At 54.8% G+C, this 27,528-nt stretch overlaps 11 protein-coding genes across 11 annotated transcripts; 3 read left to right on the top strand and 8 right to left on the bottom strand.

The window, feature by feature from the left end:
• Positions 1–1,807: 1,807 nt before the first annotated feature.
• On the top strand, positions 1,808–3,015 carry P170DRAFT_477719 (uncharacterized protein; the record flags this gene model as incomplete). Its single annotated transcript, XM_024853497.1, has 2 exons — positions 1,808–1,875; positions 1,935–3,015. The coding sequence occupies 2 exons, from the start codon at positions 1,808–1,810 to the stop codon at positions 3,013–3,015; spliced, it is 1,149 nt and encodes a 382-aa protein (XP_024702158.1).
• A 2,639-nt stretch (positions 3,016–5,654) lies between these two features.
• P170DRAFT_511529 (uncharacterized protein) lies at positions 5,655–6,386 on the bottom strand (the record flags this gene model as incomplete). Its single annotated transcript, XM_024854898.1, has 3 exons — positions 5,655–5,666; positions 5,714–6,214; positions 6,285–6,386. The coding sequence occupies 3 exons, from the start codon at positions 6,384–6,386 to the stop codon at positions 5,655–5,657; spliced, it is 615 nt and encodes a 204-aa protein (XP_024702157.1).
• A 1,466-nt stretch (positions 6,387–7,852) lies between these two features.
• On the bottom strand, positions 7,853–9,753 carry P170DRAFT_466247 (gamma subunit of 5'-AMP-activated protein kinase; the record flags this gene model as incomplete). The annotated part of the gene is made up of 5 exons (XM_024852403.1): positions 7,853–8,296; positions 8,376–8,554; positions 8,607–8,724; positions 8,805–9,274; positions 9,370–9,753. 5 exons carry the CDS (start codon positions 9,751–9,753, stop codon positions 7,870–7,872), a joined length of 1,578 nt encoding a protein of 525 aa, XP_024702156.1. The 3' UTR covers positions 7,853–7,869.
• A 491-nt stretch (positions 9,754–10,244) lies between these two features.
• P170DRAFT_511527 (uncharacterized protein) lies at positions 10,245–11,791 on the bottom strand. Its single transcript, XM_024854897.1, has 3 exons — positions 11,703–11,791; positions 11,325–11,648; positions 10,245–11,220 (listed from the first exon to the last, which is right to left on the bottom strand). Exons 2-3 carry the CDS (start codon positions 11,591–11,593, stop codon positions 10,365–10,367), a joined length of 1,125 nt encoding a protein of 374 aa, XP_024702155.1. The 5' UTR covers positions 11,594–11,648; positions 11,703–11,791; the 3' UTR covers positions 10,245–10,364.
• A 603-nt stretch (positions 11,792–12,394) lies between these two features.
• Positions 12,395–14,098, bottom strand: P170DRAFT_438557 (caspase family protein). The gene is given in 6 exon segments (XM_024849626.1): positions 12,395–12,559; positions 12,628–13,236; positions 13,323–13,718; positions 13,808–13,869; positions 13,931–13,934; positions 13,945–14,098. 6 exon segments carry the CDS (start codon positions 14,090–14,092, stop codon positions 12,534–12,536), a joined length of 1,245 nt encoding a protein of 414 aa, XP_024702154.1. The 5' UTR covers positions 14,093–14,098; the 3' UTR covers positions 12,395–12,533.
• A 613-nt stretch (positions 14,099–14,711) lies between these two features.
• On the bottom strand, positions 14,712–17,069 carry P170DRAFT_438556 (chaperonin-containing T-complex subunit CCT7; the record flags this gene model as incomplete). Its single annotated transcript, XM_024849625.1, has 5 exons — positions 16,899–17,069; positions 16,635–16,801; positions 16,207–16,543; positions 15,755–16,127; positions 14,712–15,680 (listed from the first exon to the last, which is right to left on the bottom strand). The coding sequence occupies exons 1-5, from the start codon at positions 16,942–16,944 to the stop codon at positions 14,714–14,716; spliced, it is 1,890 nt and encodes a 629-aa protein (XP_024702153.1). The 5' UTR covers positions 16,945–17,069.
• Positions 17,070–17,238: 169 nt separating this feature from the next.
• Positions 17,239–19,587, bottom strand: P170DRAFT_438554 (putative histone acetyltransferase Spt10). Its single transcript, XM_024849624.1, has 3 exons — positions 19,545–19,587; positions 18,835–19,368; positions 17,239–18,673 (listed from the first exon to the last, which is right to left on the bottom strand). Exons 2-3 carry the CDS (start codon positions 19,330–19,332, stop codon positions 17,441–17,443), a joined length of 1,731 nt encoding a protein of 576 aa, XP_024702152.1. The 5' UTR covers positions 19,333–19,368; positions 19,545–19,587; the 3' UTR covers positions 17,239–17,440.
• Positions 19,588–19,593: 6 nt separating this feature from the next.
• Positions 19,594–21,053, bottom strand: P170DRAFT_457299 (putative L-serine dehydratase). Its single transcript, XM_024851707.1, has 3 exons — positions 20,848–21,053; positions 20,738–20,791; positions 19,594–20,683 (listed from the first exon to the last, which is right to left on the bottom strand). The coding sequence occupies exons 1-3, from the start codon at positions 20,910–20,912 to the stop codon at positions 19,738–19,740; spliced, it is 1,065 nt and encodes a 354-aa protein (XP_024702151.1). The 5' UTR covers positions 20,913–21,053; the 3' UTR covers positions 19,594–19,737.
• Positions 21,054–21,068: 15 nt separating this feature from the next.
• On the bottom strand, positions 21,069–22,713 carry P170DRAFT_412177 (putative extracellular exo-polygalacturonase; the record flags this gene model as incomplete). The annotated part of the gene is made up of 4 exons (XM_024846924.1): positions 21,069–21,703; positions 21,758–21,957; positions 22,016–22,382; positions 22,441–22,713. 4 exons carry the CDS (start codon positions 22,711–22,713, stop codon positions 21,263–21,265), a joined length of 1,281 nt encoding a protein of 426 aa, XP_024702150.1. The 3' UTR covers positions 21,069–21,262.
• An 804-nt stretch (positions 22,714–23,517) lies between these two features.
• On the top strand, positions 23,518–25,666 carry P170DRAFT_477710 (putative alpha-L-rhamnosidase B; the record flags this gene model as incomplete). Its single annotated transcript, XM_024853496.1, has 3 exons — positions 23,518–24,408; positions 24,461–24,729; positions 24,778–25,666. 3 exons carry the CDS (start codon positions 23,518–23,520, stop codon positions 25,664–25,666), a joined length of 2,049 nt encoding a protein of 682 aa, XP_024702149.1.
• Positions 25,667–25,836: 170 nt separating this feature from the next.
• On the top strand, positions 25,837–27,456 carry P170DRAFT_438550 (chalcone isomerase domain-containing protein). Its single transcript, XM_024849623.1, has one exon. It carries the CDS (start codon positions 26,013–26,015, stop codon positions 27,363–27,365), a length of 1,353 nt encoding a protein of 450 aa, XP_024702148.1. The 5' UTR covers positions 25,837–26,012; the 3' UTR covers positions 27,366–27,456.
• The last annotated feature ends 72 nt before the right edge of the window (positions 27,457–27,528 follow it).

Here is a 27,528-nt window from a genome sequence, read left to right as displayed (position 1 = left end):
AAAGAAGCGCACCGCCATGGCCATCGCATCTTCCCCTCCCAGATGCCTACCCCGCAAAAGCCATGGCTGGGAAGAGGCCTCCTTTTCCCTGCTTCAGAGCCGAGGGTCGAGGGAGGCTGCCCCGTTGGGGAAGAGACACGAGGCACCGCAAAAACCGGATTGGCGGGCGTCGAGAACTCGGGGGAAAATGGATGGTACCTTAACCTTCCCTGGATTATTGGCAATGAAATTTTCCGTGGCCTTTAGTGGTCGGGGCAACCTTATCGCCTCATCCTTCTCCCCCCGTTGATCGTCTGGAGCCGATCGCCTAGACAGCTCGACGTTGCTCAACGGCCGCAGTCTAGGCGCATTCTCTCGGAGCTTAAGGACGAGCCGATGCTCTGGCAGGTAGATTCTAGGGATTGTCTTTCGGGAGACGGGCTAGCACCTATGTAGAAGGAGGCACTTTCAAGGGGGATCTCCGACGGCATGGTCTCCTGAACGACGTGGGTATATTAGATGGTAGTGATAGCTATGTAGGTAGAGGCAGTAGGTGTAGTAGAGGAACGGAGTACGGAGAAGAGAGCTGGTGGAGAGCAGCAGCGATCGCCGAACTACGACGAATTACGGTCTTTCAGGCGCCATACGATCCTCCCGTGAATTCCCCGGCCAAGAAGGGCGTATTAATGGTCAGATACGGTACCAGATGGTCACGCCTGCTTACGACATCGGGCCCGTGCGCCGATCGATCGGCAGAACTTCTTGCCCGGTTGGGAGCGGGATCGGCCAATCAGCGGACAGGAAACCCGCAAGGTTTCCCCCGGATTTTCTCTTCGCTTTTCTCGCAGGAGCAGACGATGCAGAGGAAAGGAAGGAACGATCCGGTCTGCAGTCTGCAGCGGCTGTCTGCAGCATCCCGAGTCCTACTCGAGAGAGAAGGTACTTGCCAAGTCAGAAGTCTCCTAGTAGGCGACGAGGGCTACCACCACTACTACTGCCACTACTACTCCTACCACTCCTACCACTCCCCCCTTCCTCTGGCACTTCACGAGAACAAGTACTGCTCCGTCAGGCCTGACTAAATCTCGTTCCATGGCCGCTCGAAAGTCACTGGTAGACAAACTGGAGAAACCCCCAAGACCAAGTCCGAGGGAAAAACAGCGCCCTTGATTCGCTTCCGTTCCTCCTGGAAATTGGTTCCGTTGCTCCTACGGGGCCTTCTGCACTGGCTCTGCACCCAATTCCCATCGGGTTTCCCTCTTTCATCTTCACCTTTTTTTTTTTTTTCTCTCCTTCGCTTGAGTAGCATCGGATCCATGGCCACCCTGCCCTCTGGGTACCGCCAGGGAGACACATCTGGGCGAGCCTGGAACCATGGAACGCCCCCCAGCGAGACTTTCACCGGCCCCAAACTCACCGACCCGGCGCATCCTCTCTACTCTGCCCCATGGCTCGTCTAGACCTTGCTTGCTGCCCGGGGCTACTGGCTGCTGCTACTACTGCCAATGTCGGTTCCATGCCTGACAGCTAGCTACCTGTGCTCCTGCAAACTTTATACCGTTGGGTCCGGGTGGATAGGCCCCCTCCATCCGCTTTCCTCGCGATTCTCTATTTAATATCTTCCCTCTGCCCATCTTCCCTCCGACAGCCTGTCTCGTGTTGGTTAACTATTCGGTCTTGCAGTATTTACTCTTACATCACTCTCATTGCGAGCTGCCTCTGAAATGAACTGACAGAGCTTGAACTCTTCCTGACATCCTCTTAGCCTGACCTGTTCTCAGACTCTTGTTCAACCTTTTTTTTTTTTTTTTCTTGTGACCTGGTTGTCATGGCCTCCCCGTCGATTGATCTCGAGGTTTCTCCTAACCCTCGTACGCGAGAAGAGAACCAGGAGCGGTGAGCATCACGTTCGATCCCCTCTTGATTTCCTCTTGTCTAATCGAGCGATGTTGCAGGGCTTTTATTGCGGCGTCCAGACGCAAGGATCGCAGTCTCGATGCTCGGGTGGAATCGGCCAACCGGGCCTCCGCTCTGCACAAGCAGCGCACCGGTAAAGGCCTCCTGATCACCCGGGAGATCGTCGAGAAAGAGGCGATGTACGAAGAAGTGGACGATCGCTATCAGGAGAAGATCAGCCGCATGCTTCAGGCGCAGAACATGCAGATCCAAGACCAATTCCATCATCACATTCTCACGGCACTGGCGACCCGTCCGTCTCCCCAGGGTATTCAGCAGCGTCGGGCTGCTAATATGACGCCGCGCGCCTCGATCGGCGGCGGAATCCGCAAGATGAGTCTGGATCTGTCCGGCATGCGCGCTTCCATCTCGGAGGGCATGAACGGCAGTCCTGCCACCAGTCCCGTGGCGGTGAGCCATAACCACCACTACATGATGTCCCCCACATACGACGGGAGTACTCCGCCGTCGTATCCCGAGATGGTCCCTGCCTCGTCGGGCCAGATCCCACCATACATCGCCGCTGCTACGCCTTCGACGGGGCCCGCATGGCAGGCGCAAGCCTTCGGCCCGCCGTCGTTTCGCTCACCCTGGGCAGGATTGCAGCCCTCCCCGATGCCGCCTCTGGCCGGGGACATGGGCATGCCTGTTCGGCAGCAGTTCAGGGATCGTATGGGATCTGCGCCCGTCATCCCGGTGCATGGGCTCTCCTCCGTCCAGGGGCCTAGACCCATGTCCCAACACACGCGCGTCCGATCCGAACCCCAACGATTCCCATCGGGGACGACGTCGCCTCAGGTTGAGATGGTGGGCACCGAACCTCTGCCGACCCCTGATCTCTGTCCCACCCCCAGCACTCCTCACTCGCCCACGTCTACCAGCCGACACCCCGACATGACGGGGTTCGAGACCCTGGGCAAGGAGGAAGAGACGGTCCCCTTCTCGCACGACGGGATCGACCCGGATTATGCCGATTTCAGTCAGTTTGCATTTACGTTGACCAACACCCCACCCATGACCGAGGGGGACTTTAAATTCGATGACTTGGTTGCATTTGACGACTTTCCCATCACTGCATAAACTTCCTTTTTTTTCATTTCTGCTGGAGGGGTAATCGAGGGGGATTCTATTTTTACTTTTCTTGACTCCACATTTTGCAACTGCCCAAAAACTTTTCACCCTTTTCTTTGTGTTATTGTGTGTGCGTGGATTTATTTTTCCGTCGAATGTAACACGCAATCTCCGCGGCGTTGCGTTCAACGGAAAGGGAACCCGGTCAGGGGACAATACCCAGGGATCGTTGGCGTTTCTATTTGATTTGATTTTCTTCTCTTCATTGGTTAGGAGTGGGCTGTATGATAATTCTAAAGGCTGGACATTTTCTTTGGGTCGGTTTCTTTTCTTCGTGAACCTATTTGGTTGCTTCATTCGTTGGTGGATTTCCACGGATAGAAAATCTAAGTTTTTCTTCTGAATCGGTGCGCTTGACCGGTAGGGGCTAGAATCCTGGGGATTTTTGACAGACAGGGGATGGAGACGCCAGTCCTGCCCGTGCAAAGCCAGGAGCAGTGGAGACGGTGGTACTCTCTTCCAGCGGAGGGTTGCAAAAGGGGGCAGGCAGAGCTGCCGCGGAGCCACGAATCCGCAAACAGCAAGGCCCGGGGTGGCTGCAACATCGATAGAGTTTGGGGAACTCGACCCAGCGACGGCGGGTGGTACAATCACGGTGATGGATTCTGGGATTCTGGGAATTCTCGTTCTTGGCTGATCACATTTTTCCAGCGTCCAATCTCCGGGGTCTAACGTCAGGGTTCCCAGGAGAGCTTCCGGGAAGTGCGGGACCCTTATCTCTTCTCGACTGATGGACCGGAGCCAGACGCTGACGTTAGAAAATTCCTCCTACCTGGGAAGGTCGAAGGGAAGTGACGCGCGAATACGAGCTGACGGTCTTTTCAATCCCTCGTTCTTCTATTTCAAATCAGGCCCCCTCCCTCTACCCCCAGGATACGACGTAGATTCTGATCCGATAAGGATGGACCCGAAGCGACGGGACAGGATCGACGCTGCACCCGCACAGACCAATGCCAGCTTGTGTGGGTCCACTGGATCCGGCTAGTGTACTTCTGGGCTCTACAATACCATACGGCTCGGTATTCAGTCTGGCACTCTCCCAGGTACTGTCTGCCTGTCTGCCCGGCGTCTGCTGTACGGGTGACACTGACCCGGTAAAAAAAGACCCGCCTAGTCCTAATCCCGTAAAGCGGTCGATCCAGCGGATCGGCCTGGCTTGGCTGCACGGCGCACCCTGGGAACCCTCCTCTGGATGAGTGCTAGTTCCGCTCGAGTAATCCTTACCTAAGGCCCTGGCTTTGGATGAGTCCTCACCCATGCCTATTCCGTTGACCTTCAGGATGTTGGTTGAGGTTGAGGCTTTTTTCTCATTTGTTCTACGGCGGGGTTTAAGAACGCGGGGCATGCATTATTGGTCAATGGATTGGATTGGATTGGATTGCTGGTTACTTTCTGCGTGCTCTTATATAGTGGAAGTAGTTGGATCTGTAGAGAGGGTGTCTTTGATATTCAATCTCCTCACTATATATGCATACTACTTACAGGTATACTACCTAGTAATCTACCCAGTTCAAAGTTCAAGACACTACTCTACTCTCCTCTAGTCCAACCTAGACAACAGACACAGACAAACAACCCACCTAACCTAAACGACAAAACCCAGAAGGCCAGGACCCTCCCCCACACCAACCCAAATGGGAACAACAACAGCAAGAGGGAAAAAAATCAATCCAGCCGTTTAACCCAATCTCAACCATCACCTCCGTGTAGTAACCACATTAAGACTCTGTACCCCCCAACCTTGAACCTACCTAGCGCAACGAACTAAAAATAAAGTTAACTCGCAGTGGATCAGCATCCAAGGCTGCACGCATCCAGACACGCACGCATGCATGCAGTAACTTGACCTCAGTGTAAGTCAATTAAATTCAATCACTCGCTTTTCTTCCCTGTCCCCTTCTTCTTGGGTGAGTTTATTTTCTGGTGGAAGTTTGGGTGTGTCCAGGTTGGTGTGGTGGAGGGTCTAGTTCCTAGGTGGCTATTATGGGGTGGGGTATGTTATGGACTATGGTTTATGGTTTGTGGGCTAATGAAGAGGGGATGTTCATAGAAACTATGTTCATAAGTCGGTGGTTTGTTGGCTTCCTTTCTCAAGGACGAGAGACTAACAAGTAGGAGAATAAACCTGTTCGATTGAATCTATGGCATGGAGAGAATGAAGGGGATACTAGATATCCCTCCCAGTACGATATCAACCCTGATCCTATACCTAGTATAGCTAGCTCCAATACCATCGACGTGGGATCGGTTACTAGTGTATGAGTGAGCTGCTTTTTGCCCAATTGGGGGTGTCGCCGCTTTTATAAGGGCAGCATGTCAGCGATCCATGTGCGCTCTGGGACACTCACGGACTGCTCACCGAGCACGCACCGGACACCCCGGTTGCTCCCGCTACGACCGTAACCCACGTGACTGGCACAGGCTCTCTAAACCGTGCGTAAACTACAGATCCATGATACCTCGATGCCTTTCCGGAGATTGTTCCGATGGGTTAGGCCTAAACTGCTACACTACAGAACTAAAGATGATATAGCATACACTATGTACAGTAGAATAGGTAAGCCTCCTCTAGCTTTCCCTTGCAATAATCAGCTTGCTTGCTATGTCCAGTTAGTAATGAGAAGAGCATGCATATAGAGGGACCCACCAAGCATTGCTTTAACTCTTTAACTACTACTTCTTCTTCTTGCAAAATGTGTTTTTGTTCATCAGTTAAATCATCACAGTCATAGGTCTCTGCTCGGTCGAAGTCCATCCAAATCACTCTCTCAGGATCATCTCGGACTACCATCATGTTCCGCGGTCTCGGGTCTAGATGGCATACTGAAGCCTGGTGGATTTCATGAATTCCTTGGATAAATCCATCCATCCGCTTTTCTGTGAAGTTGTGCAGATGAATCATTTCCACATTTGGAATGTATTCCAGGAATATTGCGCTTGGGGGATATTTGTCCCCCCAAAACATGCTGAGATTCGACCCGTATAAGGACGGGTCCAGGTTCCTGATCGCTCCCAAGAAGTTGGGTACAATACCACTATCGCAGAGGCCTCTGTCTTTCAAGCGGCGGTATGCAGTCGATTCGAGAACATGGATGTCCAGTTCACGGTCTTCCGGCTCGTAGTAACGTCGGGGACCCCTTCCACGATGCTGTGTATATTAATAAGACAAACCGATAGATTATTTCTGTTCCTCAAGACGCTTACTACTTTCATAATACAACAATGGCCGCGAACCACAACAAGAAAAACAGTTGAGTACTCAAGGTGTGAACGGTTTCTTTGAACACAAGCTCGGACGGACAAATGTCATATAACTCCATGACTTCTTTGGATCAACGGTTGAAGCTTCCACGTCAGGAGAAGCTTATGAGGCTCACAATCCAGAAGGCAGGATGACTTGGAAGAAGGATGGCGACAAGCCAGGGGGTCACGGGAGGAGGCATATATCTGGAGTCACGTGTTGACGTTTTAATGAGCATTGAGCGCATTAAAGCCTATACAGGCTTCTACAGGATCCTTAGAACTCAATATCGACAGCTAGTTAAGTACGCTCTAGAAGAAGGAGCAATGGCGGTCAGCAAGACCAAGCTCTTGATCGGATGACAAGTTGCAATGCGCCTGGCGCAGTAAACCATTTCGATGTCGAAAAGGGTCGGGGCCGGAGCAATCCGGGAGCCCTCAGAGATCGCTCAGGACACGCACTTTTGCGCTCACCCCACGCTCCGGACTGCAGCCAAAAGCAGCGCTCAGTCGATCTGCTGCTGCCTGCCCTACTGCGTAACTACTAGTCTAATCAACAACCGGTTCCACACCTCAAAAACAGCACATCCCAAACAACCCCCTCCATGGAAGAAGGTACGTAGACACGTAAGGTCCAAGCGAAGAACCTCAAAAACAGTTCCTCTCAGAGAGGCGAGTCAGTTAACTAGTGTTCGGCATTCCCCGTTCTCCACCTCGCAGATCACATACACAGAGAGACAGCGAACAGAGGGTTAAAAAAAAAAAAAAAAAGGAAACCCAAATGACCTAAACTCCACTGAACCGCGCTATTCACTCTGATTGGTGACCCGCCGACCCTGTCCACAGATCCCAAGGGCCCGGGGAGACGAAATACCCAAAGAAGTAAGTAGAGAGCTTGGTCCGGTACTCTGTTGGGTAAGGAGGGCTCCTCAGGTAGCGTACTAGCGTACCAGAAGCCACGAAGGGGTGGGGGTTGTTGGTTTGCGTGTGCGGGATTACGTCTGTCGATGCTGATTGAGTCTCTCCCTTCTGATCTCTGGTTTGTCTGGGTGGTTTGACGAGGATTCAGACCCAGGGTTAGGGTGTCCGAGGGAGTGGGTGACGAATGAGCCAGTCTGGTCGGTGGATCTCGGGCGGCCAGTTCACGACGGTCCCTTTTGCTTGTTTTTTTCATGGCCTCAAATATGCGAATTATTGCCCCAAGGGGTCTGTCACTGTCAAGGACCGAAGGGTGACAGGGACGATCAAGTCGGAATGTGGAAGATCGTGGCGGCATGCTGATTGGACGAGAACAGATCTCGGACATGCCTAATTCCAACGATCTCGATAACTATAATTTAGGAAGGTCGCTGATCAGTCACTATTCAGGGCAAGCGAGGCTCAAGGATTGATTTCAAAGTGGCGATTCATTCACATTCAGACTTGACTCTGATGGCTCTAGCGAAGCTTAAACGAACTAAACTGTACTGGGGAACAGAAAGCAAATAGGGCTGAATGAACTCTGTACGGGACGTGCATGCGCAAAAAAGCAAAAACAAGAAAAAGCCAAAGAAAGGAGCATGTCTATCGACCGAATAATTCCCGGCCAATCTCCCCGCTGCGCCGCACGCTGACGCTGGAGCTGCTGCTGCGTCGGCGTCGACTGCGACTCTCGGCGGGATCCGCCGGGCTTAAGCCACTGGCCCGCGCGTGCAGATTCAAGATGTCTGTCAGACTGACCACGCCCACCAGCCGCCCCGACAGCCGCGCGCCCGGGAGCGCTGACACCGGGATCGACGGCCCCATGCCGGCCGAGGGCGTGTGCGGCACGGTCGAGTAGGGCTGCGTCTGACTGCTGAACGCCGGAGGCAGCGGTGCGGCGTTGGCTGTCGAGGGTGACGGCGGAGGTTGCGTCTGCGCTATACTGGGGGGTAGGGGAATGTGTACCGAAGAGTGCGAGGGCGTCGAAGGCCCCGAGGATGAAGGAGACAAGGGGTCGGTCACCCACAACCTAAGATCGTGGCATCTTAGCATGCACCCCCTCCCTCCGCAGAGCTACAAGGTATCTACGTCGAGGAATGAAAACTCACCGGTGAGATCTTGTGGCCACCACCTTGGCAACGGTGTGCGCTAAAGTCGATCCAGGATTCACATGGAAGACAGGGAATGAATCCTGGCCGTCAATCAAGCCACGCGTGGACAGAATCACCGAGATGAAATGCGCGCAGGTGTTGTGCAACAAGGGTAGCGATGAGGATCGCGTAAGAAGCTGCTCAATCAGGCCGCGGATCTAATTTAGAATCGTGTCCGGTTTCACTCACCTTCACATCCGTCGTAGAGATATTGCCCACCACATTGAACTGATTGTCCACTACGGCGATGGACGAGATTCCCTCGTCGTTCATGATTCCGAGCGCCTCGCTGAGAGGTTTGTCTCCGCTGCAAACACATTGTCAGGCCATGTCCTTAAACCTGAAACCTGACGGGAGATGGCAGAGGTGGAAGGGGAAAGAACATACTTGATGGACACTACATCGCGAGATCCGATCCTCAGCTCCCACAGCGCCTGCGGATACAGCTGATCAAGCACCGGGAAGCTGCGCCCATTCTCCCACAAGAATTTGACCAGTCGGAACTGGCTGAAGATCCCCAGCACTTCATTCCCATCATGGTCATCCACCACTACAACGCGATGGACGCCTCCACCAAACGTCTCGACCGCCGTCATCACGCTAGCCGAAGCCGGCAGCGTCGTCATCGGCTCCTTCCGACCCAGATCCTTGACATCCCGCAGCGGGATGGGAAGCCCCTCGCGGGCCTTGCGGGCCAGTTCTTCGTAGGATGCGAGCATCTCATCGTCCGGGCGCGCCAGGCCCGCCGCAAGAAGGAGGTACGCATTCAAATCGGAGTAATCAAACGTGCCCACGGCCGACTTCTGCTGGGAATCCTCACGGATCAGGAGCACCGGAGCCCCCGTGTCGATCAAGACCTGAGCAGTCGCAAAGAAACACTCGTCAGCTTTTTCTCTCTCCCATCATCCGTATCCAACGACACTTTCTCTCCGCGATGACCTCATGAACGCACGTTGGTCGCTTCTTCAATTCCCGTGCCGATCTCGACGAATTTCAAATCCTCCGGACTGACGAGCTCCCCGATGGAGATCCCCCGCCAGTCTCGGCCGGCGAATGCGGGGTTGGCGTGGTTCGGGGCCGGGGGGTTGTCTATCAAACTTTGGATGGCCGACTGGTTCAGCGACGGCTGTCGTCGCGAGCGCGGGGACCCCGGGGGAGCCCCGCGGAGAGTCTCGCTCAGACTGTGACGGTGTTGGTGATTTGATGCGCCATGGGAGAGTCGCAAGGGTTGGCTGCGCACGGAGGAGGAGCGAGAGTCGGTGCTGGATCGGGGGGATGGCACGGCCGACCCGTTGGAGGGATCGGCCACCGCTTCGGCGGGGACTCGGTCCGTCATGGTGGATGAGTGGGTGTATCAGGTGGGGTGGGGGAAGAGGACTCGGTCCTCGATCAAAGAGGAAGGGAATCAACAATGGCAAGCAGAGCAGAAGGCTCAAGATCCCGGCATACAAGAAGATTGGAGTCAATTGCTGGGGAGAGGAAGAGCGAGAAAGCGAGAAAGTCGGACGATATGCCAATCACGGGGCGTTGCGGGGAATCGGCGGTGTCTGGTTGGTGGCCGCCCCGCAGCCAATCAGCGGGCGGCAGCTGTCATGGCGGCGTCATCGGCCGTTTGTTCGGTTTGTTCGGTTTGGCCGGTTTGGCCGGTTTGTACGATTTGGATGGTTTGGACGGTTTGTATGCTTTGGCCGATTTGGATGGTTTCGGGTCTTATACTCCTTGAAGTAGACCATCGGAGCATTCATGGATAATGCATGCCTACTATTCTCCGAGATGCGTCTGGCTCCAATCAGATGGCTGCTGGCTGCTGTACTATGCAGATGCCATCTGCTGGTCTCGGCTGCAAGTGACATCACCGCTAGTCTCCTGCGCCTAGCTGCTGCCCAAAATAATTAAATTAAATAAAAGGGGAAAAAGAAACAAAGAAATTACAAGAAAACCCCCAGGTCACAGGAAATCCCCCAGGGCTTCGCCAAGATCCTTGGTCCGACGATCCTTCATCACGGGTTTTCGTCGTTTAGACGGTTTCTGGAATGTATCAAGGGAGCGTGTCACTTTGAGCCGTTTGCTGGCCGGTTCGGCCTCTGCATTCGTGCGCCGTAAACACAGCACCTTAGACCGATTTCGAGCGCTCCTCAACGGTAAAGGGTCCATCATGGTCCCCAGATGAAAATCCAAAATAGGACGATCGCGGTCCATAGGTTCATGGTCATCGCCACAGGACAGACTGTTCTGATAAGATTCAAAAAGTTCGATCAGTCTGATCGAGTCCGAAGAATACGCTTCCCAGCCATCCATGCCCCGGCGCATGGCGCGAGTAAGCCCGTCGCACTCGTAGACGACGATGAACTGCAGGGCCGGAATCCGCGCCAAATAGCGCAGCACCACCTTCGACAGATCGTCCTGGTAGAAGAGTCGCAGGATGCGAAGATGCGCAAACGCCCCCGTCGTCTGCGCCAGCTCGCTCCACGTCCGCACGATGCGATCATTCAGCGCCGTCACCTGCAGATCTGGCGTTTCGGGATCGTCCGAGACCAAACCTGCCCCCGCCGGAGTTATCACATCTAGAGCCACGAGGTTTCGGACATCCGAGATCTCTACTAGCTCGGGGACCGACGGACACGATACCCTGAGAGTCAGGGTGACGCGCCAGTGCATGTCATCGCTCTTCATCATGGCGAGATAATCCCGTAGTGGTAGCTTCAGACCCCCGATCTTCATAGAGCGATACTGCGCAACCAGGGAGAACTGTTGGGGATACGCAGTAGCGAACACCTTCCATATATAGAGTGTTCGTTTCCGACTAGAAGTGTTTTCGTTAATTAGCTTTTGTCACTTCCACCTTCACACTTTCCATGAGAGAGAGGGAAAAAGGAAGGGAGGGAGGGAGAAAAGTAAGGAGCTCACCTCCTTCCAAGACAATCCCACAGATAACTCGCGATCTGCCACGGTACGTTGGCAAACAGTTCGGGCACCAGCCTTCTCTGGTTGGAGAGGGTCTGCCTCATGGCTGCATGTTTCAGCGTCGGGGCGCCGACTGTGCTGGTAGACTCCCATCCTTCGGGCAAGTAGGGGGTCTCGTGCACCCAGGACGGACCGTTGGGATTGAGCGGTTTCATCTCTCGCTCGACGTAGGCCTGGCCGCTTCGACGGTCTATCCGGAGCATAGAAGCCATACTCCTTGGTTGGTTGGTTTGTCCGTCCGGTGGCTGTACTGTAGCCCACTAGATACTAGCCGGGATGTTAGTAAACCATAGAAATGAAATGGAGAATAACAGTCCTCACATCGGTCTGTAAAAGACGCGTAAAGATTCCCGAGAAATGTAGAGCTCGATGGTTCTTCTCTTCGAAATCGTGGCCTGGCTTTTGCGTCGTTTGCTCTAGAGAAAATACTTTCAGGTCTTCGTGAAACGTCCAGGTTGAAATCTTCAGCCGCCGAGTCACAGAACCCACGTGATTGATGATTGATCACAAACAGAAGTTGGCAGGCAGCGCAGTAGACCTGTATATTGTCTTTTTTATTTTTCTGTCGTTTTTTTATACAGAGCAGAAAAAGAATCGTAAATTGGATGGATCCACTAGCGATATTCACTGATGGGTGGGTTCCCAGACTGCCCAACCTATCATACTTCCAACCCGGCGGTCCGTTGCTGTATAGTTTGTCTCGACTCTTTTTTCGATTTTATTTATCTAAAACGAATCAGGTGGGCATGAATCGCTTGGGTCTCGTAGAACCTGCTTGAGTTGACTAGGTAGCAAATGGTAAGAGCCATCAGCCAGTATAGTAATATCCTAGATGCAATATACAGAGTAATGTTTAGATTAGATTGCAATCTACTCCATACCCGACCATGACATCCTATCAGAACCACATGTTCCATCCTCCATGTAATCTTAAATGGCAATTAGAACTGGTCGAACGGCCACACGCTGGAGAAACAAGTAATCACACGATATGAATAAATGCAATCATGCTTGAATTAAGAATAAGGCATAGGCAATAGAAGCTAAGAAAAAGAAAAAGAAAACAGGCGCGGGAAAACCTTTTGGCGTGCGATAAAACCCAATGCAATAACCGATGTCCGTTAAAAAACCCCCTGCCAGAACCCCATTTATTTACATCACATAGAGCAGGTTCACATCTATACCCGGTCAGAGTCTGTGTTCGATTACAAGGTTTCCCCCTCCGCGGGCTGTGTGTTTCACTTACCTAAGGGGTGACTGCTGCTTAGTTGCGGCTTCTGCGTGTACTTGGTCGACAGTTCGTCTCGGATGCTGTTCAGCAGCTGCACGTAGCTCTGCTGCGGGTTCTTGCGCATGGCGCTGATGAAGGCCCACGACATGGCACCCGTGGCCTGGCCGGCGATCTGGGCGTCTTGACTGGTCTGGTCGTCCTTGCTGCCCGACCACATGATGACATCCGCCGGGCTCGTCTTGGTCACCTTGTTGCGCTCGTACACTTCGTCGCCCTTGGTGGCCTTCTTGAGGAAACCAACCGCCGTCGACATCATGCCGCCCATGTCGCCGCGGGCGTAGGCCGACACCACGCCCAGCAGACCCTGGCCGGCTTCCTTGGCCAGGTTGGGCTCCTTGAGGATACCCTGGGTCGAGTAGACGTACGGCAAGTCCAGAGCGGAACCCGAGTGGCAGGAGTCGAAGATGGCCGTCAGTCGCACACCGGGCTGCAGAGACTTGACCATGATCCGGTGCATCTCGTCGTCGACAATGTGGCCCGCCTGGCGGAAATCGACGGGGTAAATCACTTCGTCGTATCCATCGTCCTCGTCACCGTCCAGATCGGGGGTCTGACCACCGTGACCTGCGCCTTTGTCAGACCGGACCGTCCCACCGAAAGCACCCTTCGTTCATGTTTCTATTCATTGATTCGGGAGAAGGTCGACTTACCCGAGTAGTGGAAGAAGAGGGAGTCGTTCGGACGGGCATCCTTGACCAGCCAGTGCATGGCGCGCAGGATGTTGGCCTTGGTCGGCTGGCTCATGGGGTTTTGTTGGTCATCCGTCAGCAGGACCATGTCTTCGCGGGCGTAGCCGAAGTTCTGGTTGAGGTATGTGGACATGTTCTTGACGTCGTTGATACATCCGCGCAATTGCCCTTTCTGGTTGAAGTAGTTGATACCGATCAGGAGAGCCTTCCTCTTGCCGGTGCAGCGGGAGTACTGGAAGTTGTATCCCTGGGGAGCGCCATGGCCGAACGCGACCGGGTCGCTAGGCGGGGGAGCCGGGCCGCCGTGGCCGCCGTGGTTGCCCTGGCCGTAGGGGTTCTGGTAGCCACCGGGAGGGCCTGTTGCGCGATTAGCAACTGCGCAAGTATAGAGGTAGCTTTATGGCGCGCAGAAGGTCGAGGTAGGATGCGAAAGGCGGGGGACGTACCGGCTCGTCCCTGATACATGGAGCCACCGTTGGGTGCCGGGCTGTGGTAGCCCGACGGCGGGCCGCCCTAGAGATCAACAAGCAATGTCAACGACGGCGACCATGGCGAGATGCAACTATCACGGGCAGGAGACATACGCCATAGCCACCCTGAGGGGGATGCGATCCGTAGGGTTGCGGCGACGGCTGGCCGTAGGAGTAAGGGTTGCCGGGAGGAGGCTGTTGGCGATAAGCCTGGCCAGGATAGCCGCCGCCGTAGGACGACTGGTGGTGATGGTGCTGCATGGGTCTTGCGAGAGAGAGATCAGCGGAATGAAGTTAATTCTGGGGTTGTATTTGGATTTGTTGAATTCAGTCGTGCACCGAGTCCAGCGGACACAAAATAGAGGCGGCGATCTTACTGCTGATAAGACGGAGCGCCGTAGGACGGCTGCTGAGGAGGGTAGGAATACTGCTGTGGGGGATAACCGGGCGGGCCCGAGTAAGGGGGGTAGTAGGACATTTCCGGCAGACTCAAACAATAAAAGGCCAGCACAAGAAGTCGCTAAGGTCGGACAGGCGATGGTGACAGCAGCAGCGCGGCGAAAGAGAGGACGAAGAACGATGCAGCCTACGAAATCGCCGAGATCCGGTGGGGAACGCCGGGGCGATCGGAGCGGGATTATTATCCGGATTGGGTTTTTTATATTTATTTAGTTTATGGTATTGATTTCTTTTATTTATACCGATCTATCTTGGTTGATTTGTTTGTTTCTGCATTCGATTTCTTTTGGCCTGACTCTGCCGGAAAACTCTGCCCCTCGGGGTCGCCGACTGCACGTCAGCTCAGCCAGCCTTCCGTCGGGCTCGTGTTGCGCAGCCTGAAACTACTGCAGCGTAACAATACTCCGACCTAATTGGCTTGCACTACAAAACACGCAAGGGCCGTTCATTCAAACACATAGTAGATTGTACTAGTAAGGGCTTTTTTATATCCTTGATCTGCCGACGTCCCCATGCGTCGTGCTCTCGGAATCTCCGTCTATCCTTTACCGACCCCGGCGAGGCATACCGCGTCCTCGGCCTCCTCCAAGCGCCCGCTGAGCAGCGCCGGGGGGAAGGCCACGGCCCGGTGCCCGAGGCGCCGCCGACTCTTCGTTCTCTGTCGATGACATCCTGCGTTAGCGCCGTGCTCGGAAATAACCATGAACCCAGGAATAGGGGAAACTCACTGATCGTCTCGTCCACACTCAGGATCAAGCACGCCGCCTCAACGGCCGCCTGGATGGCATTGACCTTGACCAGACTGGGCTCCCACACGAACGCCGCCATGTTGTCCCGGACGCCCTCGTGGTCGAAGTCCACACCGGCCCACACGTTACCCTTGCGGTGCTCCACGCGCAGGCGGTTCAGGATGTCGGTGGCGTCGAATCCGGCGTTGTCGCACAGCTGTCGGGGGATCACCTCCAGAGCCTTGGCGAACGCCTTGACGACGGCCTGTTGCTTGTGAGGCACGTTGCGGTCGGCAAACCCGTGCATGAAGCTCGACAGCTCCATCTCGCAGGCGCCACCACCCGCGACGATGGTGGTGTTGCGCAGAGCACGCTTGACGATCATGATGGCGTCGTGCAGACTACGCTCCACCTCGGCGATGAACTGCTCGGCACCGCCACGCAGCACCAGCGTACACGTCTTGGCACCGGGGCACTCGGCGAACAGGTTGAACCGCTCGCCACCGATCTGGCGCTCCTCGAACGAGCCGCAGGTACCCAGGTGGCGCTCCTGGATGTCACTGCACGTCGACTGCGTAGCCGCGCCGGTGGCCTGGCACACGCGATCCATATCGTCCGACGAGACACGACCGGCACAGAAAATGTCACGGTCCGCAAAGTACCTGCGAAAGGAGCGATTAGCAGGCGGATTCCGGACAACCCCAACCCCAACACCAAAGCACTGGGAAGTACATACTGCGTAGCCAAGTCACCAATGGGCAGCTTGCTGAGAACAACCTTGGCCCCCGTCTTGTAGATGGCCTCGAGCTTGTTGTAGATGATCTGCCACTCGGCATCGACGATGGCCTGGTACTCGGACACCTGCTCGACGCGAACCTCCGCGTTGTCCTTCTCGCTCTTCAGCTCCAACTCCACGTTCAGACACACAATCTTGGGGTCCCGGAAGGACTTGGGCTGCTGCTCAAAACCGGCGTAGGAGAAGGTCTTCTTGAAGGCGACACCGTTGACGAAGAGGGAATCCTGGAGACCACCACCGGTAACCTTCTTGACACCGATCAATTTCTCGTTCAGATCGTCCTGGTCGAGGGACAGCACGGCATCGACAACCACTATAGAGAGCCACCCCGGTATCAGTATCGGCAAAGATTTTACAGCAATTCCCTCCCCGCAGGAAAACAGGAGACTTACTCTTCGTGAAGAAGTCGGCGTTGCGCTTGATCAGCTTGCTGTTCATGGCGGTTCCGGCCAATCGTCGTAGCGTTTCCACCTTCTTCTCCTCGCTCTCGCCCGCCTGGATGATGTCCGCAGCGATTTCCTTCACCTTGTTGACGGCCATGGCGCTACCCCTCCGTAGACCCTTGATGATCGTCTGTGCGCTGACACCCTGCTCGACCAACTCCCGGATTTCCTTCAGGATCTCACCGGCGAGAACCACGACCGACGTCGTGCCGTCTCCCACTTCGGCATCTTGAGACCGGGCGATATCGGTGAGAATGCGGGCGGCGGGGTGGACGATGTCGAGGAGCTAATCGTGTGCATGGCAGTCAGTATTCGAAAATCGTTTTCGAGAATAGACCCATTATCCCCTCCGCGGATGATATAGGTGTCACACGCACCTTCATCACCGTGGCTCCATCGTTCGTGATCGTCTGCCTGCCGTTGGAGTCGACCAGCAACAAGTCCCCTCCATACGGACCGAGAGTGCTCTTGATCGTGGACTGCACGGCCACACAGGCATTGATGTTGGAAATGATCTGACCCTTGCCCTGAGAGGTATCCGTGCCTAAATCATCGCAAGAGAGAAAAAAAGAGAAGCAAGTCAGCCAACAGGTTCTCCTGACAACACACAGACGGGGTTCAGAATGCGGGCGGGAGCGGACCCTCTTTGAGCACAATGATGGTGGGGGTTTGGCCGGCGAAGGCCATTTTGATTAATTAAGATAGAGAAAAAGAAACGACCGAATAAGCAAAGCGGTAGTCCCGGGGAGGATAAGGGAGTGAAAATCGAGATGAAAGGTGGCCCTGACAGTCCCAGTTCGGGGGAGTTCAATAACGCTGGCGACCAAACCAAAATTTCCCGGAGCTTCTCTGCTGTCGCCAAAGCACCGGGCGGTGACCAATCATGCCGCCTGGCGGAACCCTACGCCTACAGCCCCTCTTCTACTCTGACAGAGTACTATCAGACACTTTCTACTCTGTTCTTCCTCAGTCCACTGCACGATGAATTATGCGGCTGTATTTCATGGGCTTGGTCTACAAGCCGTTTCCTTCTATGATGTCTGCAATGTAAAATACACAGGTCCTCCTTCCTCCGTCAATGACTAATACTAAAGCTTGTAATGCAGGCATAACCCGAAACGCTCAACGCCCGTCATGCTTGTAAAAAAAGACAACAGATCGAAAACCAAAAAGAAAAAAAAAATTATGTAAAGTCCAGCTCATCATCAGTCTGTCCAACGTATTGATATTTGGCTAATATCTGCTCGTGATGTACGTCGCTGGCCTGGGAATGAACAAGCCCCAGCGCATCCTGGTGCAGCGTCCCTCCCGGGTCGGTGGTGTCATCAACCATCATATGGTAATCATGGGCTGCATGATGCCGTACATCATCGTCGAAATTTGTACTTGATAATCCATGAGCATCATGTGCATAGGGGTCGGCCATGGCATCGTGCGGTTGGAATCGAGGGAGTTGATGGTGAATGTCGATGATCTGCGGGTCCAGAGGCATGGTAGTGTAGTCGCCGATGGCATCTAATGATCCTTGCACAACGGACGGATGGGGGGTCACGAAAGGATTGTGGCTTTGGTGAACATCGAGCGAGCTGTGGTCCAACAGCGAATTGGCACCCATGGCTGCGCTGGATGACAGGTTCAGGTCGCCGTCATGGTTCATATCGGCAGCATGGCTCATGTCATTGTCATGGCTCATGTCATGATTTAGATTATGACTGATTTCATGGTTCATTTCATGGCTTATGTCGTGGTTGATGTCGTGGGCAATGTCGTGGCTCAGATCCTCTTGATCCATGTCGTTCTCGTTGCTCATGTCACTTTCGCGAGCGCCAGGTTGGTCATCATTGTCCAGCTGGTCCTCCGTTCGGAAAAGGCCATTAGCCAAGGGCGATTTGAGCGTCTCCTTGCACTGGGGACAATCCCGGATGACTCGACTGACGGTCTCCTTGATCCTGACCCAATGGTATTTCACGGCGATGGCTGCGGTGGTCTTGTTGATTCCCGCGTGCTGCTGAACGTGCATATCCCGCGCGATCTCATACTGCTGCTGAGGGTCGGACACCACCTCTTTGTCCTTCAGCATCAATTTTTCGTTATCCCCATCATTACCCCCGATCAGCTTGTAATGCGTCGCCGCACTGCGCAGCCGGCTCTTCTCGGCGCGGTCAGCCCCTCGAGGGTATTTTGAGTGTTTGAGATAATATCGAATCTTGTCGAAGCGATCCTGCGTGACGGAATCCTCGCCCTCTGGACCAAGATCCCGTCCGTAGATGATCGCATCGACGTACTGCCCCGGATTGGATAGAAGACGGCCTCCTCCCGGGACCTTGCCAATTCTTTTGAACCCGAGAGCATCCCAAATACGACAAGACGCAACGTTGCTCTCGTAGACCAAGTTGAAGACCGCGTATGTATAACCCTGCGGGAAAAGTTAGAGACAATGCAATGACATTCACATGGAAGATGGATCCCCAGTCTGCAACAACCCCGACCCCCCACACTCCGTCTAGGTGAGACGGGGGGTATGCTCACACAAAGGAAGTCGAAAACGCCACAAAGTAAGGGAACGTGGATACTGACCAATCTCGGAGCCCAGTCCAAGTACCCTTCACCCATCAACCTACCCACACCTCGATTTCGAGCCGCGTCGGTGACCAGGAACATGCCGTTGCAGACATGACTACTCCGGCCGGGGTAATTGGGTCTCACGTTGAAGCTCCCCAGACAGATCTTGGACCAGTTGGCGCCGGCTCGGCCCATGGCCTGGATGTCCTGGACGCTCTTGAAGTCACCCAGCAACATGATGGCGCCGAAGTTGGAGAACCAATAGGGTTGGAAGTGATCCAAGGGGATCAGGTCGATCATGGCATAGGTATCGCCCTTCTCGATTTCCTTGTTGAGCTGGTCGGACAGGTAGGCCAGCAGGGCCCGGGGGATGTCGTCACATGGCGAGATGGGCACCAGGGTCGCGACGGTGACGCGATCCCTCAGGGTGACCTGGCGAGGATAGATCTCCGGGGAAAAGTCCACGTCGGTAGGGAACACCGCGGAGGCCAGATCCTCATGGACAGCGGGCATGGTGAAGCCCTAAGCCGGGCAGCGCCGGTCACGAGACTGCTTGCCATATTAGTCAGGCGGCGGTCGAGGGCGCGAGGAGCAGAGGCCACGGGGATGCGATGAGGCCCGACTACGAGTCATTTCATGGCTGGGAGCGAGAGGCATCGCAGCCACCGGGCGAACAGAGCATGCAGGACCGCATCGACATCCCCGAATCTTAATAATCCTCTTACCTGAAAATCGGGAGGTTCAGCAGCTGGCGAGGGCACTTCGGGGACCGCCGTGTATTCTCGAGTCCGGAATGAAGTGAACGCAGACGAGAAAACCTCGTCCCGCTCGGCCCGTCGTTGGTCCGTGTTTTTTAGTCAGCGTGCATTACTTTGCTTTATTGCTCATGCATACGGAGTACATAATTCTGTATCTTCTCTACTTCCATCCCTCGCCCAACTGCTGCCGATACTCGACGATCATCTCCGTCGTCACGTTGCTCCCTCCGCACACCACCACCACCACCCGACTGTCCGGCGTCAGATCCGGCACCAGCTCTCGCAATCGGATCATCAAGGCAACGTGCACGCTGATCCCGCAGGCCAATTCCACCTGGAGCCGGTGCTCGTCTGCCAAACGCACCACGCCTTGAGCTGCCTCGGCGTCCGACCCAACGGCGCTGACCACTTTCACGCCGGCCGGCGGTGACTGCGCATTCTCGAAGGCTCGGGGAGCCACGCACACAGCCCCTAACGATGTGGCTTGGGAGGTGATTGCCGGAAGCGATTGCAGGCTGCCGTGTCGGATCGAGTGCGCCAGGGAGTCGGCTCCCTTGGTCTCGGTGGCCACCACATAGGTATCTTTCGGCGCGGCTATCTTCCGCGACTGCTGATACGTCTCCAGCCCTGAAACGACGCCGTTAAACAAGCCGCCCCCACCAACGCTGCAGACAATAGCATCGGCTGGAAAGGCACCGCTCGCAGTCTCTTCTCGCGGAGGCAACTGGCGTGCAATCTCCTCCACCATGATCGCCGCTCCCTCCCACACTCTTGGATGATCGAAGGGTGCCACGTAGATGTTCTTTCTTTTAGCCGCGTCCGGCTGCTCGTCTTGGTTGTCGATGAAGTTCTCTCGCAGGTAGGTGTCGGCTTCGAACCAGTTATTCCCGTGCTGGAATACGTCCGTAGCACCGATCGCTCGCAATTTGGCGATCATGGCCGGTTTCGTAGTATACGGTACAATCACCGTGCATGAACATCCGATGTCCCGAGCTGCCAGAACGGCCGCCAGTCCTGCATTGCCCCCGGATGAGATGTAAAAATGGAGTTCCTTGCCGTCGTTTTCGGGGTCAAGGCGACTTTGGAGGATCGAGAAACCAATTCCTCTGTCGCAGCGTTAATCATGGCGTTTGGGATGCGCTCTCTTTCCGCGAATTTACCTCGATTTGAAGGATCCCGATGGTTGCAGAAGTTCCAGCTTCAGAAAGACCTTACTAAAGTGGACAATTAGATTTGTAGATTGCCTTGGAACACGGGGAATGTTTCATACCATCCGACTGCCTTCGAAAAAGCCGCCGATTCAATCAAGGGAGTCTCGATCCAAGGGTTCCTCATGGTGGTTCAGTAGAAGAATATCCGAAAAATACAAAGGGTAAGAAAATGTGGTTGGTGGTTGAGGTACTGTATCTAGTATGAAAGTATGTTGAAAAGTAATATAGCTTGACTCAAGAACAATGCATTTGATGATGGTTAAATAGTAGTAGTCGCGATCTTGCCGATGTGGCAAAGTCTACGCGCCCTTCGGATGACAATTGGAGCTAAATATTTAGCAGGTGCCATAGACGTCGACAGGACTTCCCGTCCCGGCTGATGCTCAAGCTACTACTAGTAGCCTTTACTGCATAGTAACTGACCTACAAGAATTGTCTATCTATCCAGGAAATGATGTCCATCACATATGATTTTCAACACCCCTCCAGACCCTGCACGCCGCTTTTCGCAGTGTATTGGCAAGAGCCGATGCCCGGTCTGGTTCCATTCTGACCTGGATAAAGAACGACATCGTCGAATGTGATACCGTGGCAAGGATTTTTCTTTGAACACGAGACGGTCGACGTCACTGGGTCGTCGTCTTGGATGTACCCGGTAAAGTTGGTGAATGCAATATTGGAAACCGTCATAAGACTCGATCCAGAGAACGAGCCGTTATCTCCACTGTCCTGGTTGATCGAGGGGCCCGCGTCGGCTCCTTGGATCTCGAAATTGGAGAGCAGAATGTTCTTAACCTGTCCCCAACCACCGCCACGAGGAACGCCTCCGCTTTCGTAGTCGTCTTGAGGAACCCGCTTACCGATCCAGGTTTTGATGTAAGCGCTGTTGTGCATGTCTTCGTTATACCGGATGATCTGTTTGGATTAGTCGAAGCAACCGAAGGAGACTGGACGGAGAATCCACGATACCTTGACACGGTCGATTCGCACATTTTCCACGCTGGAGTCTTCTAGATACTGACCCAGACTGCCAATCGCGATGCCGTTCCCTCCACGACATGTCACATTCTGGATGTCAATGTCATAGGACCGGGGCTTAATTGCGATACAATCATCTCCGCCCTGGTACACAAAGTTCGTAAGCTGGATGTTATGGGCATCCATTGTATCTGTCGGTGGTCAGCAAGTCGGAACAACCCACCAAGTACGAGAAGAGTGTTGGCATACCAAAACCATCGGTATTCTGGACCCAGTTCTCGCCCCATGGAGCGTTCACCGCAGTGGCGTTGCAGTAGATGTTGTTGAAGCGCATGTTAGTCCCGTTCATAATATTCAGCGCCCATAGCTGCGGGTCTTTGACATAGAAATTCTCGACATTGACCTCGGAGGCATTCCAGAACACAAAAGGCATTGGCCGACCTGGTTGCGTGTCGCCTGCTTCGGCTGTATACCAGACGTTTCCATTGCCATCGATGCCTCCCGTGCCGTAGCCATCGATGGAGATTTTGCGTCCGCTAATGACAAAGCCCGCACGGTGGTTCTGGAACGCGACGGGGTAAGAGTGATTGCGCCAGTAATTGAGGTCGTCCGAGAACTGAAGGGCGGCTCGGGTCAGCTGATGCGCTGGCAGCATTCACGACAGAAAGCTTCACCGTCCATTTCCCTCGCCATTCAATCGTCACGTCGTGCAGCACCGGATTCAATCTCGACGCGATCCAGTATGACTGGTCTTCCGGAAAGACAATCGTGCCTCCGCTGCTACACCGATGGAATGCTTGCAAGAGGTTTGGCACGTCGTCTGTTCGATTTCCAAGTGCCCTGACAGTGCAGACTTGGTCCTTGGCTTCAACTCCAGGCGCATTACCCAAAGAAGCGATTCCTAAGGTTAAAGGAAGCAATGAAAGAGGCGTCCAGCGAAAATACATAGTCTCAATTCTTTTCTTGGTGGAAAATATTCTTATCCTCCCACCCATCCCGACATCCTCCTAGCTCGCCTTTTATTAATTCCCGACACGCATTCTACTGATCTTCGCATTGAACCATCCTTCGGTGGCAGTTCGACCGAGGTCTAATATGCAAGATTTCTGTCGTCACACTTGACAGCATCCGGGGAAAAACAAAGGGGTTCGACGACTCGATGACGAAGAGAAAGCCATTCTGCTGTCAATCGCTGCCCTATGGGGCGCCCTAAGTGAAATGTTTGGATGAGAATTTCCGCCAATGGTGCTCACTACTCCGGGAGCCCACATCGTGTCATTCTCGTCTTCAGCGCTATTGATTTCTGGAGCTGCGCAGTTTCATGCAGTTTCCAGATTCCTGTTATCCGACCCGTTTGCCCTTCTGACCGGGTTCTTCAATTGGTGTGAACAATTTAAAAACTTGGCGGACTGACTAGGGAATTCCATTTGGCCATTTCCATTGCGCCGATGGGGTGTCCAAGTGGGCCTAACATCCCCTGTCACCTCGTCTAAACAACGCCCGAACGGCGCCGTTGGGGACCCGGACAAGCATCGTGGGTGCTCCGACAAGTCCGGCGTGAATAGGGAAAAATAAAATGAAAAATAAGAAACCAACCCCTCTTTGGCTCCTTGCTGCACCAACCTGACACAGACCATCATTGGCTCCCGCACTAGTCATGCCGAAGCAGCTATATAGACAGCTAACGCCAGAAAGATGATGCGCCCCATCCCAGGGCTCCCCTCCCACGAGTGAGCGCACCGGATTGGCAAATGGCGGTCCTAAATTGGCTTTCTGGCTTCGTGAGCCTTCTGGCTCTGGCCTCACTCTCTTCAGCGCAGACTTGTTGGAGAGATACCGTTTGTTCCGGTCCCAAAAACAGTGCCTTTACTGGCCCCTGGGAGAAAAACATTTATGCGCCGTCATCGCGAACCGTCAGCCCCAAGAGAGTCCTGTCGGTGTCAACGCCCACCAAGTCCACCAAGTACAACCAATCCATCCCGTTCGCTTTGTCTGGGAATGGCTCGAGCGTTGTTTTCGATTTTGGGATCGAGGTCGGCGGCATTGTCACTCTGGATTATTCGTCATCGGACGAAGGAATCCTGGGGCTGGCATTTACGGAGTCCAAAAAATGGATCGGAGAATGGTCCGATTCGTCGAATGGCGCCTTCAAAGGCCCCGATGGCGCGCTATATACATCCTTCTCCAATCCCGGAAACGAATCATACGTCATGCCCGATAAGTACCTTCGAGGTGGTTTTCGGTATTTGACCGTGTTTCTACTCACGGAGGATGACTCGACCGTCAACATCGAGGATGTGCGCTTGGAGATTGGCTTCCAGCCTACCTGGGCGAACCTGCAAGCCTACCAGGGGTACTTCCATTCGGATGACGAGCTCCTCAATCGGATCTGGTACAGCGGTGCTTACACCCTGCAAACTAATGCGGCACCCGTGAAGACAGGCCGTCAGGTTCCCATGCTTAAAGAAGGCTGGGCTAACAATGCCACCATGGGGCCTGGCGACACGATCATCATGGATGGTGCGAAGCGAGACCGTGCCGTGTGGCCAGGAGATATGGGAATAGCGGTCCCCGCCTCGTTTGTCAGCACGGGGGATTTGGAGAGCGTGAAGAATGCTCTGCAGGTGATGTACGATACGCAGGTAAGCTCTAATCATCTCCTTACTCGATTCGAAGGGCTAATCGTCGATATAGGCCAGCAATGGCGCATTTGACGAATCCGGCCCACCGCTGAGCCAGAAGAACTCGGACACCTACCACATGTGGTCGATGATTGGAACGTACAACTACTTTCTCTACACGAATGACACCGACTTTCTTCTAGACAACTGGGAGGGATATCAGAAGGCCATGGACTACGTCTACCAGAAGGTGGACAATTCTAGCGGTCTGCTGAATGTGACCGGCACGCGCGATTGGGCACGCTGGCAGCAGGGATACAACAACTCCCAGGCGCAGATGATGTGAGCGCATTATCCCAATTTCCTACTAATATACTAATCATAAAACAGTCTGTATCATACCTTGACAACAGGTGCGCAAATCGCTTACTGGGCAGTGAACGCGACACCACTCGCCACCAAATGGGAAGCTCAGGCCAAGGATCTACGCAAAGCGATCAACAAGTATTGCTGGGACGATGGGTACGGTGCCTTCAAGGACAACGCGACAAACACGAGCCTCCACCCGCAAGACGCAAACAGCTTGGCACTGCTCTACGGAATCACCAACAAGGAGCGTGCAGCGAAGATCTCGAACAGATTGACCAAGAACTGGACTCCAATCGGAGCCGTCACGCCGGAGCTACCTGAGAACATCTCCCCTTTCATCTCCTCGTTCGAGATCCAGGGTCACTTTGAAGCCGGCCGCCCCGACCGGGCACTGGAGCTCATCCGACGCAGCTGGGGATGGTACCTGAACAACCCTAACGGCACCGAGAGCACGGTGATCGAGGGATACCTGGCAGACGGCACATTCGGGTACCGGTTTGACCGCGGGTACTCGAACGACGAGTCGTACGTGTCGCATGCACACGGGTGGTCTGCAGGCCCGACTTCAGCATTAACTAGCTACGTGCTGGGTCTCAGCGTCACGTCGCCACTGGGGCTGACATGGAAGATCGCGCCGCAGTTCGGGGATCTGAAGACGGTGGAAGGCGGGTTCACCACCTCGCTTGGAAAATTCCAGGTAGCGTGGAAGCGGAAGCCGGATGAGTACACGCTGCATTTCTCGGTTCCGGAGGGAACTAGGGGAGATCTGACTCTGCCATTTGTCAACCGGGCAGAGAAGCCGTCTATCACAATCGATGGCAATGATGTCTCTCGGGGCGTGAACTATACAGACGGCATAGCGTCTGTCCGAGTCAGTGGGGGAGGATCGCACAAGGTCGTGGTGAATTAATAGCTAACAAATTACGGTCGTTACTCTGTATAGTTTGAGATAATTCTAGTCATCTTGACCAGATCTAGTGATCTAGTAGTGGCGCCATAGTCCTAATGCCACCTCAGCGAACATCATATTTCCGTTTAATCCAGCACTCCAGCCTCTTTAACTATTACACTTTCGCCTAAAACATGCATATATAAATCCACAGACATACCAATACCTCCGAAGAACCAGGGCAGTCTGGATCACGTGCGCGACGATCCCCCGGCTCCACCACTTCCAGCTTTCCCGGACTTGCAAGTTGATCCTCCACTCAATCCCACCGACCTCCAACTCCCTCGCTGCACCACCTACCACAACAATGACATTACCCCCTACAATCCAGGGCTCGATGCCCTGGCGCACCTGCGGACAATGCATCCGCCGCACAACCCTCCGACCGACCCCGACCCGCTTCCTCAGCACCACCCGGCACCTCCGCTCCCCGGCCGCCGGCGCCGCAAAGGCCAACCCCCTGCGCGCCGCGGGGAGCAACCCCGGACCCATGCGCGAGCAGCAGTTCACGCAGTACCGGCGCTCGATGACGCTGTCGGCGGCGGGCATCGCCGCCTGCGCGGTGGCCATGTTTGGCGTGATCCAGCTGGATCTGTTCGGGGTGGCACCGTTGGAGCAATCGAGTGAGGGCGAGGCGAAACAACCACAGACACAGGCGCAGACCGGGAATAGTGGCGCCATGAAGATGGACGGACCGGATGGATTCACGGGCAGCCCGTCGGTGATCCGCATCCAGGGCCAGGACGGCGTGGAGCAGGTGGAAACGGGGACGAGCTCGGTGCCGCAGTTCCCCACGACGATCAAGCTGCCGAAGACGCTGGACACGCGGGCGCTGAGCCCCGGCGACGAGGTGCCCGCGGGGGCGGGCGTCGAGGAGGAGACGTATCAGCTGCTGGGGCTGGGGATCCGGACGGTGTCGTTCCTGCGCATCCAGGTGTACGTGGTGGGGATGTACGTGGCGCAGTCGGACTTGCCGGAGCTGCAGCAGCGGCTGGTGCGCACGGCCGTGAAGCCGCCGGGCGAGCCGCAGGTCATCGACGCCCCCGGCGCCACGTCCGCCACGTCGCTGGTCTCGACGGAGCGGCAGCAGCTGCGGGAGTTGCTGCTGGATCCGGAGCGCGGCGACGCGGCGTGGGATGCCATCCTGAAGACGGACGGGCTGCGCACGGCCTTCCGCATCGTGCCCACGCGGAACACCGACTTCATGCATATGCGCGATGCCTGGGTGCGTGGGGTCACGGGTCGGGCGCAGCAGGCGACCGCGAAGGCGCGTGAAGCCCAGAAGCAGCAGCAGCAGCAGCAGCAGCAGCAGCAGAAGGCGCTGCCGCCGAGCGAGTTCGACGACGAGGCGTTTGGCGTGGCGGTGAACGAGTTCAAGAAGGTGTTTGGCGGCGGGCAACGCAAGAACGTGCCCAAGGGCCAGACGCTGCTTCTGGTGCGCAACGCGCAGGGCCAGCTGGATGCACTGTTCCAGGCGGAGGCAAGGAAGCCGGCGCAGTTCATGGGCCGGGTGCAGGACGAGCGCATCAGCCGGCTGGTGTGGTTGAACTACCTGGCCGGGAAGAACGTGTCGAGCGAGGGAGCGCGCCAGAGCGTGGTGGACGGTGTGATGGGCATTGTGGAACGGCCGGTTGGCACGGTGGTGCAGAAGGTGGTCTGAGGATATTCAAGATATTATATGCAGTTGGATTGTGTACGAATATAAGATTGTACTTTACTCTCTATGCAGATGCAGGCATACAGTTCTTTCCACTCCGAAGTAAATCCTTTGATAATCTTATTTGCAGCATCCACAGTGGATCAACTTCGAGCCAATGGGGGCT

Source organism: Aspergillus steynii (assembly GCF_002849105.1).
Source record: "Aspergillus steynii IBT 23096 chromosome Unknown P170scaffold_6, whole genome shotgun sequence".
In the NCBI taxonomy this organism is placed as follows: Eukaryota; Fungi; Ascomycota; class Eurotiomycetes; order Eurotiales; family Aspergillaceae; genus Aspergillus; species Aspergillus steynii.
Note: the sequence above shows the minus strand (reverse complement) of the source record. Positions and strands in the feature narration are given on the sequence as shown.

Excerpts from the sequence above, each read along its gene's own strand:
- P170DRAFT_438550 (XM_024849623.1), top strand. The coding sequence starts at position 26,013 with ATGACATTACCCCCTACAATCCAGGGCTCGATGCCCTGGCGCACCTGC.
- P170DRAFT_511527 (XM_024854897.1), bottom strand. The coding sequence starts at position 11,593 with ATGGCTTCTATGCTCCGGATAGACCGTCGAAGCGGCCAGGCCTACGTC. Across the intron at positions 11,221-11,324 it reads TGGGATTGTCTTGGAAGGAG|TCGGAAACGAACACTCTATA; the intron begins GTGAGCTCCTTA and ends AAACACTTCTAG.
- P170DRAFT_438557 (XM_024849626.1), bottom strand. The coding sequence starts at position 14,092 with ATGCAGCACCATCACCACCAGTCGTCCTACGGCGGCGGCTATCCTGGC. Across the intron at positions 13,719-13,807 it reads CATGTATCAGGGACGAGCCG|GCCCTCCCGGTGGCTACCAG; the intron begins GTACGTCCCCCG and ends ATCGCGCAACAG. Across the intron at positions 13,237-13,322 it reads CCTCTTCTTCCACTACTCGG|GTCACGGTGGTCAGACCCCC; the intron begins GTAAGTCGACCT and ends ACAAAGGCGCAG.
- P170DRAFT_457299 (XM_024851707.1), bottom strand. The coding sequence starts at position 20,912 with ATGAGGAACCCTTGGATCGAGACTCCCTTGATTGAATCGGCGGCTTTT. Across the intron at positions 20,792-20,847 it reads TTTTCGAAGGCAGTCGGATG|TAAGGTCTTTCTGAAGCTGG; the intron begins GTATGAAACATT and ends TGTCCACTTTAG. Across the intron at positions 20,684-20,737 it reads TCGGGATCCTTCAAATCGAG|AGGAATTGGTTTCTCGATCC; the intron begins GTAAATTCGCGG and ends ACGCTGCGACAG.
- P170DRAFT_438554 (XM_024849624.1), bottom strand. The coding sequence starts at position 19,332 with ATGCCCGCTGTCCATGAGGATCTGGCCTCCGCGGTGTTCCCTACCGAC. Across the intron at positions 18,674-18,834 it reads TGGACTGGGCTCCGAGATTG|GGTTATACATACGCGGTCTT; the intron begins GTCAGTATCCAC and ends CTTTTCCCGCAG.